General features: G+C 38.1%; 1 protein-coding gene across 1 annotated transcript in view; it reads right to left on the bottom strand.

The window, feature by feature from the left end:
- LOC139155495 (NACHT, LRR and PYD domains-containing protein 12-like) overlaps nucleotides 1-17708 on the bottom strand; it is a 93560-nt gene extending 75852 nt beyond the window's left edge. Inside the window, exons 1-3 of the mRNA XM_070730643.1 lie at nucleotides 16810-17708; nucleotides 15796-15828; nucleotides 11976-13659 (exon numbers count right to left, since the gene is read on the bottom strand). Of these exons, the coding sequence (XP_070586744.1) occupies nucleotides 11976-13659; nucleotides 15796-15828; nucleotides 16810-17077 (1985 nt within the window). The 5' untranslated portion in view covers nucleotides 17078-17708. The remainder of the gene's footprint in view (nucleotides 1-11975; nucleotides 13660-15795; nucleotides 15829-16809) is intronic.
- Nucleotides 17709-17987: the final 279 nt, after the last annotated feature.

The following is a 17987-nucleotide window of genomic DNA, read 5'->3' as shown; positions in this document are numbered from 1 at the left end:
GCTCATCCCTAAGGCCACAGCAGAAGAAGACACTGAAATCTGGAAAAAGCTCTTCAGCCAGCTTCATTTCCAGCAGATAACAGCTAAAAACTACAATGAGGAAATTATTCATGTTTCAATCTATATTTAAGCCAAAGTTCACAAGTATTAAATAAAAGTATTGCAAAATTATAAAGTTAATAGGGGTGCCCAGTGATGGGCTACAAAAACTTTTATTACCACACTGTGGGCATGGCTTATGCATTTTGTTTCAACATCTTTCAGTGCAAATAGGGTGCTTCAAAATTTGCTACCAGAAGTGCATTCCTGACCGTTCCTGTAGGAGCCCATCACTGGTTACCCCATCACTAGGGGTGCCCTTAAATGTTAATCCTACAGTTTATTCAGTATAGCCATTTTCTCAACAACTCTAGAAAATGTGTCCTTTATCAATTCAGTGCTGAAGCAGAGGAAATATTCTCCTAAGATTTGGTCCAAATCACACCACAGGGAGAAATTCCTTTAAATTCTCAATTTACTCCTCTTATTTAAGATGAAAAATGAGGTATCATTTGAATTAAAATTCTAAGATAAAACCACATAGTCCATTTTTTTAAAAATGCTAATTTCAGAGTGTTTTTTTAAGGGGGATACTTAAGAGGTTTTCAATTATTATAGATGCATCTTCTTATGCTATCTGCCACTTAAGATGAAAGTTTTAGATACTATGGAACATTTAAGGGTGTTGAATGTAGCTCTTTTTTAGTTAAAAGGAGAAAGACACTGGCCTTTGCTATGGCCAAGAGAGCTTCCAATCATTGTCAGGCTTTGTATAAAACAATTACCCCCTTTTTTAGTGATTTGTTGATTTAAAATGACTACAGCCCTCCCCCCCCCCCCCATCTCAACAGCAATTGTCTCTCTGATCTCCAACCAAGAACTTCCTACTGATATCATTATTAGGTTCTTTAAGTGCAAGAGAGATTGACTGGTATTAGTCAACAACGGATGACTGATTGTTTTTATTTAATCAGCCTAGCCTAAGCCATCTTTACTGCTTTACTGCTAATATCTTATAATAATAACAACAGAGTTGGAAGGGATCTAGGCAGGATTATCCAATATCTCCTTTAAAACTTCTAGTGTTGGAGAATTAACAACTTCTGGAGATAAGTTGTTCCATTGATTAATTGCTATAACTGTCAGGAAATTTCTCCTTAGTTCTAAGTTACTTCTCTCCTTGTTTAGTTTCCACCCATTGCTTCTTGTTCTACCCTCTGGTACTTTGGAGAATAGGTTGACTCAGTGAAGGGCTACCAAAAACTTTACAACCACACTGTGGGCTTGATGGTCATGTGACCAGGTAGGAGTGGCTTGCTGGCCATGTGGTCAGGTGGGAGTAGCTTGACAATCATGTAACTTGACCAAGGATATTCCAGAACAATACCCATATCAATGGACTCAAAACAAGCAGGTCATCAAATTCACCCACATCCTAGAAGTAAGCAGCTATAGAACAGTGAAATTACAGAAACATCTCACTTGGAATTTTGAGAGCACATTGTGAGCATTGTCATAAAGGTGTCTTCATGATTAAAATGGCCACTCACAAAATAATCAGTCACTCAAAGGCAACAATCTAAATTGTTCCTTGCTACTTTAGCAGCCTAAGTAAATATCCCAAAATGCTCCATTCCTCATAACAATCTTAACCCTCTTTCCTGCAGACTACCAAACAAAATCAAGGTTTCTTGCAAAACATTAGGTTTCAAGTATTAGTCCTTGGAGAGGGGCAGCATACAAATCAAATAAGTTGTTGTTGTTGTTGTTGTTGTTGTTGTTGTTGTTATTATTATTATTATTATTATTATTATTATTATTATTATTATTATTAATTTTCTAGAGTCCCCAAACTTGGCAACTTTAAGACTTGTGAATTTCAACTCTCAGAATTCTCCAGCCAGCTATGAAGACCTCTGTTCTAGAGAATACTGTAGCCATCTGGGCAGTAGCCCACCCCTGGTTATAAGCTTTCAAAAAATAAAGTACTGTACAGTACTTACTCGGTTTTTGAAAAAAATAATTTTTCCTCTTCCCGATATGGAAATGTAGGGATTTAAATAAAGAGTTCCTTCAAATTTTGGCAGGACAAATAGGCCAGGACAATCAATTCCATATCAGAGTTGCACCGATCATCTATTTTAGTGACACCGCATAGTGCATCATTTATAAAATTGTCATCTTGTGTCTCATGTAAATAAGCTAACATTTCTCTTTGCAAAGGGAAATTAATTCTTTTGTCAATTTTATATTTCACCCAGTCTAATAAGGACTCTTTACTCTTAGGAATCCAAATTCTTTTTTCAACTGTCTCATTCTTTTTACTTCATTTAAAACCCACCTCTGTCATCAAGCGTGGGGGAACTGAAACATCTCCCCTTGCCTTTGTTGTTTTCTGTGTATGATATGACTGTATGCATGTTTTTTATATATTGGGGTTTCTTGTTTTTTAGATTTTTAAAATGTATTATTGTTATTTTAGAGTTTAACTATTAGATTTGTCATTATATATTGTTTTTATCATTGCTGTGAGCCGCCCCGAGTCTACGGAGAGGGGCGGCATACAAATCTAAATAATAATAATAATAATAATAATAATAATAATAATAATAATAATAATAAAAACCAAAAACAAAGTGAAATCCAACTGCAAAATCACGCCTAAAAGATTTATGACTTTTTAACAGTGTCCGTAAATTTGTATTCCAGTTTTCGGAATGGTGCTCCTCTCCTACTTCTAGGACATAAAACAGCTCATTAGAAATGAAACTAAACCTATTTGCAGATGATGCAATTATACTGACCCAGACCCCGATGGAGATAATTAAAGGCATAAGAAATATTTTGCAAGAATTTAAACAGGAATCGGGATTGTCGGTCAATATGGAAAAATCAGAGATTATGTGCTTAAATACAGGTCCGAGAGAGAAGATAGAAATTAGGAAAGAATCAGAGTTGAAGTTAGGATTAAAGAAAATTAAGTATTTGGGAATTTGGTTATTGAGAAACCCGGCAAAAGTTGAGGAGTTGAATTATAAACAAATATGGAGGAAAATGTTGAAACAGATGAGGAGCTGGAAAGAGAAAAAGCTAAGGAGAATGGCTAAAATAAGAGCATTAAAAATGATGATACTTCCCAAAATGGTGTACTTATTTCAGGTATTGCCAGGGGGTTTATTAGCATCAAAGTTTGGGGAGTGGGATAAAAAACTTAATTATTGGGTTGAAGAAGCTAAGAGACCGAGAATAAGGAAAAAGGAATAAAAAGAGGGCGGATGGGGAATTCTTTGTTTGGAGTTGTATAGAGAAGCATTTCAAATTGAAAGATTAATAGAGCTGAAATTATTTGAAAATAAATGGGTAAAATTGTAAAAAGAGATAAATGGGATGAAGAATAGAGAATTATTTTTTATAAGGTGGAATAGGAGTGATTTAGATAAATGAAAGGGACAATGAAAATTTGGAAAAAATGGCAAGGGAAAATAGGATTATATAAATCAAAACTGCCATCGCTATATGTAATAAATAGAGATAACAAAACATATCTAAATAGGGTTATAGGAGAGTTGAAGGAAAGAGGGATAATTAAGATAGAACAGTTATATGAGAAGGATGGGAGGCCAAGTAGAAATCGTATAGAATGGTGGTTGGGTAAGGAAGGATTGCTACAAATAAATGCAATATGTAAATTTCTGAATGAAAGGGAGAATAAGGAAGCACTATTTAGGGAGGAGATAGAGTTAAAAATAATAAGAGAAAAAAGTGAGGGTACCAATATATATAAGATGTTAGTGCAGTCAGACAGGGATGTGATCCAAGGATTGACTAAATGGTAGCAAAGTGAGATACAAGTAGAGGTGCAAGAGATGAAAAATACAGTGGAGAATATAAGGAAAACTAAGAATACAAGAGTTAGGGAAATGAGAGGGAAAATATTACATAAGTGGTATTACACACTCGTTCAACTCGCATACTTTCAGCAGAATGTTAAGGGTATTTGTTGGCATGGGTGCCCAGATAAAGGAATGTTTATGCATATGTTTTGGGAATGCCCAGTAGTGCAGAATTTTTGGCAAAAAGTGCAAGAGGATATTAATAGGATGTTAAATATATGATGGGAATGGGAAAATTTAGGGAAATAAAACAAGTAGCAATAGAAAGCGCTCAGGCGGTAATAGTCTTGGGTTGGAAGGATGTGACAAAATGGACAATGCAAAATTGGTACCGGTATATGGTGGACCACATTCAATTTGAGATTAAGATAAAAGGATGAATTTGGTTAATGAAACAGTTTTGCGACAACTGATGGAACGATGGGACAAAGTAAGACGATATATGGCGAGTAGAATCCGAGACCAAGCTACAAGAAACAAATTGGACTCACTTTATAATATGTAAATAGATACTCTGTTCTTGGGTTAAAATGGGTTTATACAAGAAACACCCCCAATTTAGTGGTGGGTTATGAATGTTTGTCTGGTGGTGGGCACAATTCACAAAGCACTTGTTTTATGTTGTGTGAGTGTTTATATTGTAAAACAGCTCTAATCTTGAGCTGAGATGAACACTTCCTGATGATTATCAAGTTCCTTAAGTGTGAGAGGAATTGATTGATGTTGGCCTACTCAAAGGACAACTGTTCATTTTAAATCATCTTTCCAGCCCACAGAGCCCATCTCTTGTCTTTGCTTAACGATTGAGAGCCCTCTTTAAATTAACTACCAAAAGATATTTATGCATACTAAATATAATTTTTCTGCTCTATTATTACATTTGTGACATAGAAACATAGAAACATAGAAGTCTGACGGCAGAAAAAGACCTCATGGTCCATCTAGTCTGCCCTTATACTATTTTCTGTATTTTATCTTAGGATGGATATATGTTTATCCCAGGCATGTTTAAATTCAGTTACTGTGGATTTATCTACCACGTCTGCTGGAAGTTTGTTCCAAGGATCTACTACTCTTTCAGTAAAATAATATTTTCTCATGTTGCTTTTGATCTTTCCCCCAACTAACTTCAGATTGTGTCCCCTTGTTCTTGTGTTCACTTTCCTATTAAAAACACTTCCCTCCTGGACCTTATTTAACCCTTTAATATATTTAAATGTTTCGATCATGTCCCCCCTTTTCCTTCTGTCCTCCAGACTATACAGATTGAGTTCATTAAGTCTTTCCTGATACGTTTTATGCTTAAGACCTTCCACCATTCTTGTAGCCCGTCTTTGGACCCGTTCAATTTTGTCAATATCTTTTTGTAGGTGAGGTCTCCAGAACTGAACACAGTATTCCAAATGTGGTCTCACCAGCATTCTATATAGCGGGATCATAATCTCCCTCTTCCTGCTTGTTATACCTCTAGCTATGCAGCCAAGCATCCTACTTGCTTTCCCTACCGCCTGACTGCACTGTTCACCCATTTTGAGACTGTCAGAAATCATTACCCCTAAATCCTTTTCTTTTGAAGTATTTGCTAACACAGAACTGCCAATACAATACTCAGATTGAGGATTCCTTTTCCCCAAGTGCATTATTTTACATTTGGAAACATTAAACTGCAATTTCCATTGCTTTGACCATTTATCTAGTAAAGCTAAATCATTTACCATATTACAGACGCCTCCAGGAATATCAACCCTATTGCACACTTTAGAGTCATCGGCAAATAGGCAAACCTTCCCTACCAAACCTTCCCCTATGTCACTCACAAACATATTAAAAAGAATAGGACCCAGAACAGACCCTTGTGGCACACCGCTTGTAACCTGACTCTGCTCAGAATACTCGCCATTAACAATAATTCTCTGATGTCTATGCTTCAGCCAGCTGCAAATCCATTGAACTATCCAGGGATTAAGTCCAATCTTCACTAATTTATCTATCAGCTCTTTATGTGGAACCGTATCAAAGGCTTTGCTGAAGTCCAGGTAGGCAATATCCACAGCACCACCTTCATCCAACACCTTTGTGACATAGTCAAAGAAATCAATGAGATTAGTCTGACATGATTTGCCTTCAGTAAAGCCATGCTGATTTGGGTCCAATAAGTTATTGTTTTTTAGGTGCTGATTTATCCTCTTTTTGAGTAGAGTCTCCATCATTTTAACTACAACTGATGTCAAGCTAACTGGCCTGTAGTTACCAGCTTCTTCTCTACTGCCCTTCTTGTGAATAGGCACAACACTGGCCATTCTCCAATCCTCAGGAACTTCTCCTGTTAACAAGGATCGGTTAAACAAATCAGTCAGGGGGGTAGTAATGACAGATCTGAGTTCTTTAAGAACTCTGGGGTGGATGCCATCTGGACCCATTGCCTTATTTATCTTTAATCGTTCAAGTTCTTCTAAGACATCGGCTTCTAAGATCACTGGAGCTGAATCCGTACAGCTGGAAGCAATGCTATATCCCTCTATAGTATTATTTTGTACGGTGTCTTTTGAGAAAACTGAACAGAAGTAGCTATTGAAATGGTCAGCAATCTCCTTATTCCCATTAATGGATGTATTATTCCTGGTACTAAGCTTCGTGACACCGCAGTTTTTCTTTTTCTTATCACTAATATATCTGAAGAAGGTTTTATCCCCCTTCTTTACAGATTTGGCAATTTCTTTCTCTTTTGAGGCTTTAGCAGCATATATTATCTGTTTTGCCTCCTTCTGTCTCATTTTATACACCTCCCTATCAGCTATACTTCCAGACTCTTTATACCTCCTATAGGCAGCCTTTTTTTCATTGACTATAGCCCTTACATCATTGCTAAACCATAGCGGTTTCTTCTTCCTTTTACCTTTAGTTATTTATCTTACATACAGTCCAGTGGCTTTTAAGATGGCCTTTTTTAATACAGTCCACTGGGTGCTCGCTCCTGCCATTTTATCCCTCCCCTTTAATTCATTATCTAAATATTCCCCCATTGCATTAAAATTTGTTTTTCTGAAATCCAATACTTTGGTTGCATTATAGGATTGCTCACAATGAGTTTTTACATCAAACCACAAACATAGGTGACAGTAGGTTAGACAATATAGTGGCATGATGAAAAACTAAATGAAATGTATTATGTATGCATATAAATAGCCAATATGTAAATATGTTACGGTAAACAGAGTTATCTACATACCGGCCGCGGATTGGCCAAGCCACGGCCGGGAAATTCAAGCAGCTGTCAAAGCCGCACCTACCAGGGAAAATTCTTTTAAAAAGGGAAACCCTTGCCATGCGGTTTCTTCTTTGCCACAATTTAGTGTTTTTTAATTTGTTGTGATTTCTTTCTGTTATACGCTGATTCCCAATAAAGACAAATCCGGCTACCACATGTTGACCTCCATTGATTCAAACTTAACACTGGCGATGAGAGGAAGTAGAACCAACGCTCAAGAAGAAGTCATGGAAGCATCTTCAGTTGCACAGGCTCCAGAATTTTTCAACCCAGAGAAGACCAACTGGGACACATGCATGGATAAATTTGAAAATTTCTTAGAAGCATCCGGCAACGAGGATGCCAGTGACAACAGAAAATGCACAATCTTCCTCAATCTTTGTGGGCTACTGATCTACGAGCTCGCTCAAACGCTAATGGATTCAGACCCAGTAAGGTCGATACTGTGGGCCACCATAACAGCAAAGTTAAAGGCACACTTCAAACCGACCAAAGCATCAAGAGTCTACCGGCACAAATTTGAGAATATGAAGCAAGCCGAAGGAGAGAGAATAAACCAATTCGCCACTCGTCTCAGAGCGCTCCTCTCGAAATGCAAGTATGAGAACCCAGAATCCAGGCTGAAAGACAGACTAATCTTTGGTATGCAAAATACAGCCCTCCAGAATAAGGTCATCATGGATGAAGACACCACATTGCAGGAGGTCCTCAAAGCCGCTCAAGCTATCGAGGTCTCCGGAGCAGCCACAGAAGACTTAAAAAGAGACTCCACAACTGTAAACCTTGTGAAAACTGACACAGTGAAGACGGAGGAACCAAATGGACCGGAAGTAGAAAACACCAGCCACAGCAAACAATGCTGCCTGTAGATCTCCTCCATGAACGGTGGGAACCAAGGACACCCAACCAAATGCCAAGGATGCAGAGGACCCCATCCAAGAGCAAGGTACCCCTTCCGAGACGTGATCTGCCACTGCTACAACAAATGCGGACACATCGCCAAAGCTTGCCGCACAATCCTGCAGGACGACTTCACCCCCCAGTCCAGAAGTCAACATCCATCTGGGAACAGTGGATACAGAGAAAACTGTCCTTCCTACAACTCCTCCAAAAGCTACTCACAGAGAGTGGAAGGCAACATCCGGAATCAGAACCGAGGTAATTGTTACCCCACAGTAAACTACACTGGCCCCAGGGCAAAGAGTAAAATTTCGGTGTCCCTCTTGTTAAACATCCAACCCTGTAACGTGGAGCTGGACATGGGTTCGAAATATACCATCATACCATGGCACAAAGTTAAACTGTACATGCCGAACCTAACGAGGGAATAATTAGAACCAATTACAACTGTGCAGGACTTTTAGGAAAACAGGATTCCAATATTTGGACGTGTGAGAGTTCCCATAACTTTTAAAAACCATGTATTAATGCTGCCATTGATTGTAGTAGAAGGGGCTAGATACAGACTATTGGGAATGGAATGGATGGACCCATTAGGTATAGAGGTAACCAAATCCATAAAATTCAACAACACCCAAATGCCGATTTCACTAAGGAATTTCCAGAGGTATTCGCCATGGGTTTGGAAACTTACAAAGGGCCTCTGATTTCCTTAACCTAAACCCAGCAATCACCCCATTACACCTCAAGTCCCGAAGAGTCTCTCTTCCACTCCTACCCAAGCTAGACACCCAATTGGACAAACTCATAGCCCAAGGAATCCTAGTTCCAGTGGATTATGCCCCATGGGAAATGCCAATAATGACCCCACTTAAGCCTCATGGGTCTATAAGAGTTTGTGCTGATTATAAATCAACTCTTAACAAAGCACTCCAGCACAATGCATACCCAATCCTGGTAACCCAACACTGCTACACTCATTAAGGCATGGAAATTTTTTTTGCAAATCTGGATCTAGCTCGGGGTATCAAGAGATCCCCATAGATGAGACCACAGCTTTGTGACATGTTGTGAGCCGCCCCGAGTCTTCGGAGAGGGGTGGCATACAAATCCAAGTAATAAATAAATAAAATAAGAGTTTATTCCATTTCGTTTGAAAACAGTACTCATATTTAGTAAACAAACAGTTGCTGTACTGCTGAAGAAGCCACAAATAAATCCCAACTGACCATTATTTCAAAAGAAAACTTCGGAGAGGGGTAGCATACAAATCTAATAAATTATTATTATTATTATTATTATTATTATTATTATTATTATTATTATTATTATTATTAGTGACACACAGGGGGGGCTTTAAATGCACCAGGCTTCAATTCGGAGTAAGTGTAGCCCCCAGAATTTTCCAAGGCATAATGGAGAGACTGCAAACAGGCTCCCAGGTGTTGTTCCATATTTTGATGACGTGTTAATTTTGGGAGAATCTCAAAACCAAAGGATCAGGGAAGTCCTTAAAAGATTTCAAGAAAAGTGTCTCCATTTATGGGCTGATAAATGCTTGTGGGGAGTTCTGAGTGTTGAATTCCTCGGATTTAAAATAGATGGAACAGGAATTCATCCAATGGAGGATAAAGTAAGGGCAATCAAGGAAGCCCCGGAACCCCAAAATAAAACTGAATTACAGGCATTCCTAGGTCTATTAAACTTTTACTCTGTTTTCTTAAAACAGAAAGACACAGCAGCGGAACCCCTGCATAGTTGAGGTTCGACTACTGCAATGCTCTCTACATGGGGCTACCTCTGAAGAGTGTTCGGAAACTTCAACTTATCCAAAATGCAGCCACGTGAGCAGTCTTGGGCCTTCAAGGAATGCCCACATCTCACCATCACTCTGCGGACTGCATTGACTACCGATCAGTTTCCGGGCACAATTCAAAGTGTTGGTTATGACCTATAAAGCCCTACATGGCACAGGGCCAGATTATCTCCGAGACCGCCTTCTGCCGCACGAATCCCAGCAACCAGTGAGGTCCCACAGAGTTGGCCTCCTTAGGGTCCTGTTGACCAAACAATGTTGGTTGGCAGGACCTAGGGGAAGAGCCTTCTCTGTGGGAGCCCTGGCCCTCTGGAATCAACTCCCCCCAGAGATTCGCACTGCCCCCTCCCTCCTTGCCTTCCGAAAGAGTTTAAAAACTCTTAGATCTTCCCCTGACCACTGAATGCCTTAAGTATGATTGTTGAATGTTTGGTTAATAAGTAATTTTTTAGGTTAATCTTCTCTTTTTAATTGTTTTTAATATTGTAGCACTAATTGGATTATATTACTGTTCTTTTTTTATATATGCTGTGAGCCGCCCCGAGTCCTCGGAGAGGGGTGGCATCCAAATCCAAATCCAAATCCAAATCCAAATCCAAATCCAAATCCAAATCCAAATCCAAATAAATAAATAAATAAATAAATAGATTGTTACAGAAGGGATCCAGCTGGCAGAACAGTTCACTTTTAATAAAATAAAGAACCTTTTGTCCTCAAATAGTGTGATTGTCCAATACAACACCACCATGCCTTTAAGACTGACTTGCAATGCCTCTCCTTACAGAGTAGGTGCAGTCCGTGTCCACATTTTTCCAGACAGCATTGAGGCCCCCATAGCATTTTTTAAATGACCTTGTCCAACGCAAAATGAAATTAGAGACAAATTGATAAGGAGGCATTAGCAGCAGTAGCTGGTATTAAAAAATTTCACGATTATCTCTATGGGTGGCAATTTCAACTAATCACTGACCATAAACCACTTTTGGTCCTCTTTGCAGAAAACAAAGCTACACATGCCTTTATGGCCCCTAGAATGACCAGGTGGTTGATCTTCCTATTTGGCTACAATTATTGCCTAAAACACTAGGGGGGGGGAATTAGCCATGCAGATGCCTTAAGCCACTGCTGAGAGCCTAAGGTACTTAACGATCCAACTCCAGTGGCAGATGTCCTGTTAATAGAATTGGACAATCACCTGACAGTCACAGCAGAGGAAGTAGCCAGAGAAACACAAAGGGACAAAACACTTAAAGCATTAACAGGTTGTATACTCAGGGGATGGGCAGAAGGAACACTTTAGGAAGAGCTGAAACAGTACAAGAGCAAGAAAATGAAACTTTCCATACTGTAGGAGGAGAGGGTGATAATACCCGCAACCCTAAGGGACAAAGTAATTGACATATTGCACAAAGGCCACCCAGGGATAGTGAGAATGAAGAGCCTAGCCAGAAGCCACTTGTGGTGGCCAGGCCTAGACACAGACATTGAACAGTGGGTGGCCACTTGCAGCCCTTGCCAAGAATCCAGACCAAGCCCCCCCAAAACAACACCGACAGAATGTGAGATGCCTAGGGGCCCTTGGTCAAGATTACATATAGATTTTGCAGGGCCTATCCACTCACAGTAATTCCTCATAATGGTAGATGCCTATTCTAAGTGGCTACAGATAATTCTCATGAATTCAATCACCACTTGTGCAACCGTAAAAGCGTTGCAGAAATTGTTTACCATGCATGTATACCCAGACTTAATTGTATCTGACAATGTAAATAGCCAATATAGTAAACAGAGTTATCTACATACCGGCCGCGGATTGGCCAAGCCGTGGCTGGGAAATTCAAGCGGCTGTCAAATATGCACCTACCAGGGGAAAAATCTTTTAAAAAGGGAAACCCTTGTCGCACGGGTTGTTCTTTGCCACAAGTTACTGTGTTTTACTTTGTTGCGATTTCTTTTTGTTATATGCTGGTTCCTAATAAAGGTGAATCCGGCTACCCCATGTCAACCTCCATTGCTTCAAACTTAACAAAATATTCAACAAGTTTTCAAAAATACTTACTTATCTTCTGGAAGATGTAGTTCTGTCTCTGCATGAGACAGAAATGCAGAACCTTTGGCAAAGAGGTATTTTAAATTCTGGCAGTGTTGTATACAATAGGCCAGGATCATCAATTCCATATCTGAGTTGCTCTGATAATCTATTTCAGTGATACTACATACTGCATTTTTTATGAAATTGTCATCTCGTGTCTCATATAAATAACTAAACATTTCTTTTTGCAATTGAAAATTATGTCTCCTTTTTGGAATATTATTTTTCACCCAGTTTAACAAGAATTCTTTATTCTTAGGAGAAATTTCCCATCCAAATTCTTTTCTCAACTCTCTCATTCTTTTTTCTTCATTTAACAAACCAAAGAGGAAGTGAAATCCTACTACAAAGTCAGACCTAAAAGACCTATGTGTTTCTAACAATGTCTGCAAATTTTTTCCCCACTTTTTAGAATGCTGCTCATCTCCTTCTTCTAGGACATAAAACAATGCAGCAAAAAACTCCTGGAAGCTTAAGTGAATGAAGCTATAGGTTTCAATACAATCAATGTCTCTTTTGAAGACACTTTGATTTAGAAAGAGAGGGATGTCTTTTTGATCTAAACCATGCTTCTTGACTTCTTTCTCCATGAAAAATATTTTCCGTTTCGAGACTCCCTCTGCAGCTAAAGAGGACAAACCTTTTACATTTGCTTGGACATCCTGTTTGGATTCTTTATGGTGAAACTTTAACAAACTGGAGAGATATAGCATATATATTGCAGTGAGGGTGTATGGTGTCTTCTGGAGATCCTTGCCTCTCTCCAGCTCCTGTTTCATCACTGTGCAGATGATCCAGCTCACAAGAGGAATCACACACATGGTAAAAAGGGTATCATTTTGTTTAACAAATCTGAGAGCTTGAGTTGCTTGGTCTTTCTTTTCAAAAAACGTGTAAAAATATTCTTCTCTCTCTTTTGTGGAAAACCCCAATATCTCAAAACAACGTGGGTGTTCTAAACATTGATAGAGTTTCTCCAAAGCAGTTGGTCTTGTTGTGATTATAAGAGAGGATTTAGGAAGAATCCTTTTTTGAAATAAATTACTCAAAATAATTCTCACTGGCTCCTTCTTCCAGGGATCAATGCAACAATAGTTTTCAGCCTGATTAAAGGAATGTCTTAATTCGTCAAACCCATCAATTATGAACAGAAGTTTCTCTTCGTTCCTCAGTATGTTTTCAATCACATTTTTCACTTTTTGACACTTGAGCCATTCATTTGAAATTATTTCTGCAATGCTAGTTTTCTGGGACTCTGCATGGAAATTCATCTCACTGCAGCTAATATAGAAAACATAATTAAATTTATTTTGGTAAAGTTGTTGAGAAGCCCAGTCAAATATGATTTTTTTGGCCATCATTGTTTTTCCAATTCCTGCAGCTCCTTGCAACACAACAATTTGTGGAGTTAATCCATATTTATCAGGGTTAAATAATGTTTCAATGCTGGTTGAAATCTCAGCTCTTTTGCTGATGATTTCAAGATGTTTCCTTCCCATTGCCAGAATTTCATCTTCTTTCTCTTCTTCTGACTGGTGATTATCTAGTATGATCAGCTTTGAATATCTCTGGTTTAGGGGCAGGTATTCACCAGGAATAGCATTAGGATCTTTGATCATTGCATATTTTTTTTTAATGTAGTTTCTGTATTCTAAGGGAAGAATGAATGGAATTAGAAGCATTAAAAATAAGCCTGCACAAGACACGCAATTAAGTGTTTTGTTTCTGTATCTTTTTCTTGGGGCAATCTCATCTGCTCTCTGAATTAATGAATTTGGGGGAGTTGTAGGGTACTTTTTAATTAGTTTGTCAGAACTGATAATAGAAAAATTCTTGTTAATCAATAGATTAAATATTTATCATTTTAAACTCTTTTATTCCACATAATGTTTCTCAAATGATTGCATTAAATACTTATAGGTTATATAAAAGTGGGGGTTTTGGACTTCAATAAATGGAAATCTTTAAACATTACCCCCTTGGGATATGATTAATACTTCCATAATTAGTGTAATCCAGAGGTGGGTTCCTACCAGTTCAGACCGGTTCTATAGAACCAGTAGTAACTTGGTGACTTAGGTCCCTAAAGCCAGCAACAATCTAGGCCTGCCAGGTCCTGGAACCAATTGTTTTGTCATTTTGGGTTTTCTTCATTGCCTGCACAAAAGTTAAGTATTGTGCATGTGTGCACATATGCATGGCACATAATATGTGTATGCATGCACAAAAAGTGCATCCCTGAGCAAACTATCAGCAAAACAAACCGGAACCACTCCTGGTGTAATCCCCAGCATATTTCATATTTAATATGGATGGGGTTTTTTATTCAGAGAACACATACAAATATACACAAACACAGAGATGATGGATTGCCTATAAATTAAATATATTATTTGATAAATTTTAATGGGGTTCTTCAATTCCAGCTGGCTATTTCAATGTATTATTATCAAAAGGTTTTTGAATGTGGCTTGACTTTCCATAATTCTGAATTACACCATTATGCATATATTCTGACAATACCAAATTTGGAGCAACTTCGTTTAATATAAATTCTCCTTCCTACAGTCTTTTGGATTATTCATATGTGGCATTCTTGGAAGCACTGTCCTCAAAATATAGTAGATTAGACATAAACCCTGTCACAATTACATTTCTGAATATTGTGACATATTATTTCAGGAAATGTTTGATCTTATTATACTTTTTCTTATGCTAAATTGATGCAATGCAATAATCCAGAACTTAAAATTAAGATTTGGATAGATGCTTGATTTTTTAAATTTTATTTTAGATTAGTTAAGGAATGATAATAATGAGATTTTATTATTTCCTTTTTTAAAGGATAAATATGTTTTTATTTCAAGCATTTAATTGACAATAATTACAGCTGCAGGTAGTTCCCTCCAACTGCAATTGGAAATTGCAACTCAGTTGCTATATGATGCAGTTGTAAAGAGAAAAATCAGAGACCACACTTACGACTTTAATTCTAAGAGTGGTTGTTAGCAAATCACCACAGGGGGTTAAGGATAATCTCATGTGACCATGATTTGCAATTTTCTCTCAGCTTCCCCCTTGACTTTGATTTTTGGAAGCCAGCTATGCAGGTTTCAAATAGAATGCTGGTGACCAGGAGAAGCTGTGACCCACCATAAATGCACATCAGTTGCCATCTTAATTTGGACCAGTAGTATTTTAGCTTGAGAGAGACACATAAATCATTAGAAGTGATAACCAAATCTTATGACACTCAAAATCCCACAATTACTCTTTATTAATAATGGTATTCAATAAATCATTTTGATTTGCACATTTTAAAAAGTGAATGGAATAAATCAGTAGAGATTGGATCCAATTTAACAACAAAAGATTAATCATTTTGACATCAAACCTACATTAAAATGTTTAATAATATAAATTATTAAAAATAATTTTTCAACATAAAATAATACTTTTTACTTGTAGATCCCTATAACAGTTGTACAGAAAAATAATCAATAAGCATTGCCATTTTGGAGAAGAACCAAGAATAACTGAATTTCCTTTTGGGAAATTCAAAATCAGGGATCATTTAAATTCTTCCTTTTCTCTTTCCTTTCTTCTTTCCCTTCTTTTTCTCCTGGTCAGCATTGCAAAACCATCATGGAGTTTTCCCCATCAAGATTTTTGAGGTCATTAATGTTTACAGTAGTTTGCATAGAAGGGGAATGAGAAGGGAGAAACTGCTCATGCTAAATGAGTTTTACACATAATTCAATAATCCTTTGAATGATTCCTGCCTTACCTGATGAAATTGGAAGTTGGTGAGCATCAACATCTACAATTAAAGATGAACTAAAATTAGTAAAACACACATTATAAAAATTGGTAAATCACAGAGCATTTTTAAAAAATAGATAAATGCATGGGTATATATTTTCTATCAATGTCTACATTTATAATGTAGATTAGATTATTTAATAATTCCTATTCCTTTCTATATACTTATTTTCCTCTTTCCCCTTTTTCTTTCATAAGCAGGCTTGAACGGACTAAGAGGCCACACGTAGTGGTGAAAATTACAGTAGGTAACTGTGCCCTTGCCCTCTCTCCCAGCCCTGCATTGCTTGGAAGAAGGGAAACTGTCATCAAACCTTTCTCACTGTTCGTAAGCCAAAATCATCCACATATCAAGTAGGGCTAGTACAAATATACTACCTATGCCCAGTGATAGGTTACCCAGGGATAGGTTACCAATTTTTATTACCACACTGTGGGCGTGGCTTATGCATTTTCTTTCAACATCTTTCAGTGAAAATTGGGTGCTCTGGGCTGGAGCTCCATTTTCACTACTCCATTGTGTTCCCCCCTGTCCGGGCAGTAGCCCACCCCTGCCTATGTCCTAGGCCTGTGATGGCAAACCTATTGCACGCATGCCGCAGGAGGCACGTGGGGCCATCGCTGCCGGCAGGTGAGCCAACATCCAGGTCAGCACATGCATGAGTGCCTCCTGCTAGCCAGCTGATTTGGGGGTTTCGACCAGAGATGCAGGAGCATGCGCAGGCTTGAACTAGGCTTAACATTTTTATTTGACAGTGATAGGAAAGTGCCAGATTGAGTGACTGTGCTGATGCTTAGGTAAGGTTTGATTCCAGCTCAAGATAAGGAATCTTAAAAGAAAGCCCCACCCTGAAGTTCCAGGGTACCATTGCTAATCATAATAAACAACAAATAATTGGATTCAAGATTGAGCTGGAAAAAAATTGCCATTTGATCTTAAATGGAGATAACATTTGTGTAATATGCTGGATTTTCTTACCTTTAGTTTCTTCAAGATTTTTCGCAAGATCATTTCTATTGCATTTTCGAAGGACATCAGTGCATATCTCTAGAGCATCTTCTCCATAATGTTGAATCAGGAGGTCTACAACTTCATGTTGTAGATCAGCTTTACCCAATGAAGCCTTGGGAATTTTTGGCCTTCCATCATAATTAATAGTATTGAGCCACCATTTAAATTCTTTAAATTGCTTCTCCGTGAGTTCATTCAATGCATTGTAAATATCTTCTTTAATAGTGTTACTCATGTCAACTATGATGGAGTATATCCAATCTAAAATTAAAATTAAAGAATTAAACTAATATGGAAAATCAGATCTGAATGGATCACATATCGAAGACCACCTTCAAACAACCCAAATGATACCAATATACATAGACATCACTAGAGTGTATTATTGCTAAAGGGAGGTGGAGGGCCTCAATTATAGCATCAAAGGCATGGTCAGTGCTTACTGTATATCAGATCAAGAACTTTTAATATGCAAGATACAAGCTGAAGAAAAAGAGATAAGGTATGATATTAATTATACAGTACCTGTATTTTTTGGAGTATAAGACACTCTTGAGTATAAGACACACATTAGTTTTTGGGGAGGAAAATAAGAAAAAAATCTGCCTCTGCCTATCAGTGCCCATTGGTATTCATCTGGCTAACAGCCTTGCGGTAAACAGCAAATAGCCTGGTAAGCTTCAGCACATTATTGTAGCCTGATTCAGCACAACCAACTGATTGGCGGGTGGATAGGCCTCCCAACCAACTGTTCCAGGCTGTGGGATCATCACAGCCCATTGCCGCCCCCACAAGTTGTGTTTTTTGCCTCTGCACATTGCGTATTTGGACTCTGCACATCATGGTTTTTGGCCTCTGTGCTTCACAATTTTGGCCACCATGCATCACCATCTCTGTGCATCGCATTTTCGGCCTATGTAGGTCACATATTTGACCTCCACATGCTCATTTTATACCTTTTCTAGGAGCAGGGATCCCCACAGCACATCACCACTAATTGCTGCCACCATTCACCATCATCAGGCTGAAGTTCCAAGCTTCGTGCTGTTGTAAAATGGAATGTTTGCAACTGTCATTTCTTCCTAATATATAGTGTGGCGGTGGAGATTTGGTTTGAATGTAGCAAATAGATTGGGTGATTATGT

This window comes from Erythrolamprus reginae, unplaced genomic scaffold (genome assembly GCF_031021105.1).
Source record: "Erythrolamprus reginae isolate rEryReg1 unplaced genomic scaffold, rEryReg1.hap1 H_23, whole genome shotgun sequence".
NCBI classification, from domain to species: Eukaryota; Metazoa; Chordata; class Lepidosauria; order Squamata; family Dipsadidae; genus Erythrolamprus; species Erythrolamprus reginae.
The sequence above is the reverse complement of the archived record's forward strand: the minus strand, read 5'-3'. Positions and strand labels throughout refer to the sequence as shown.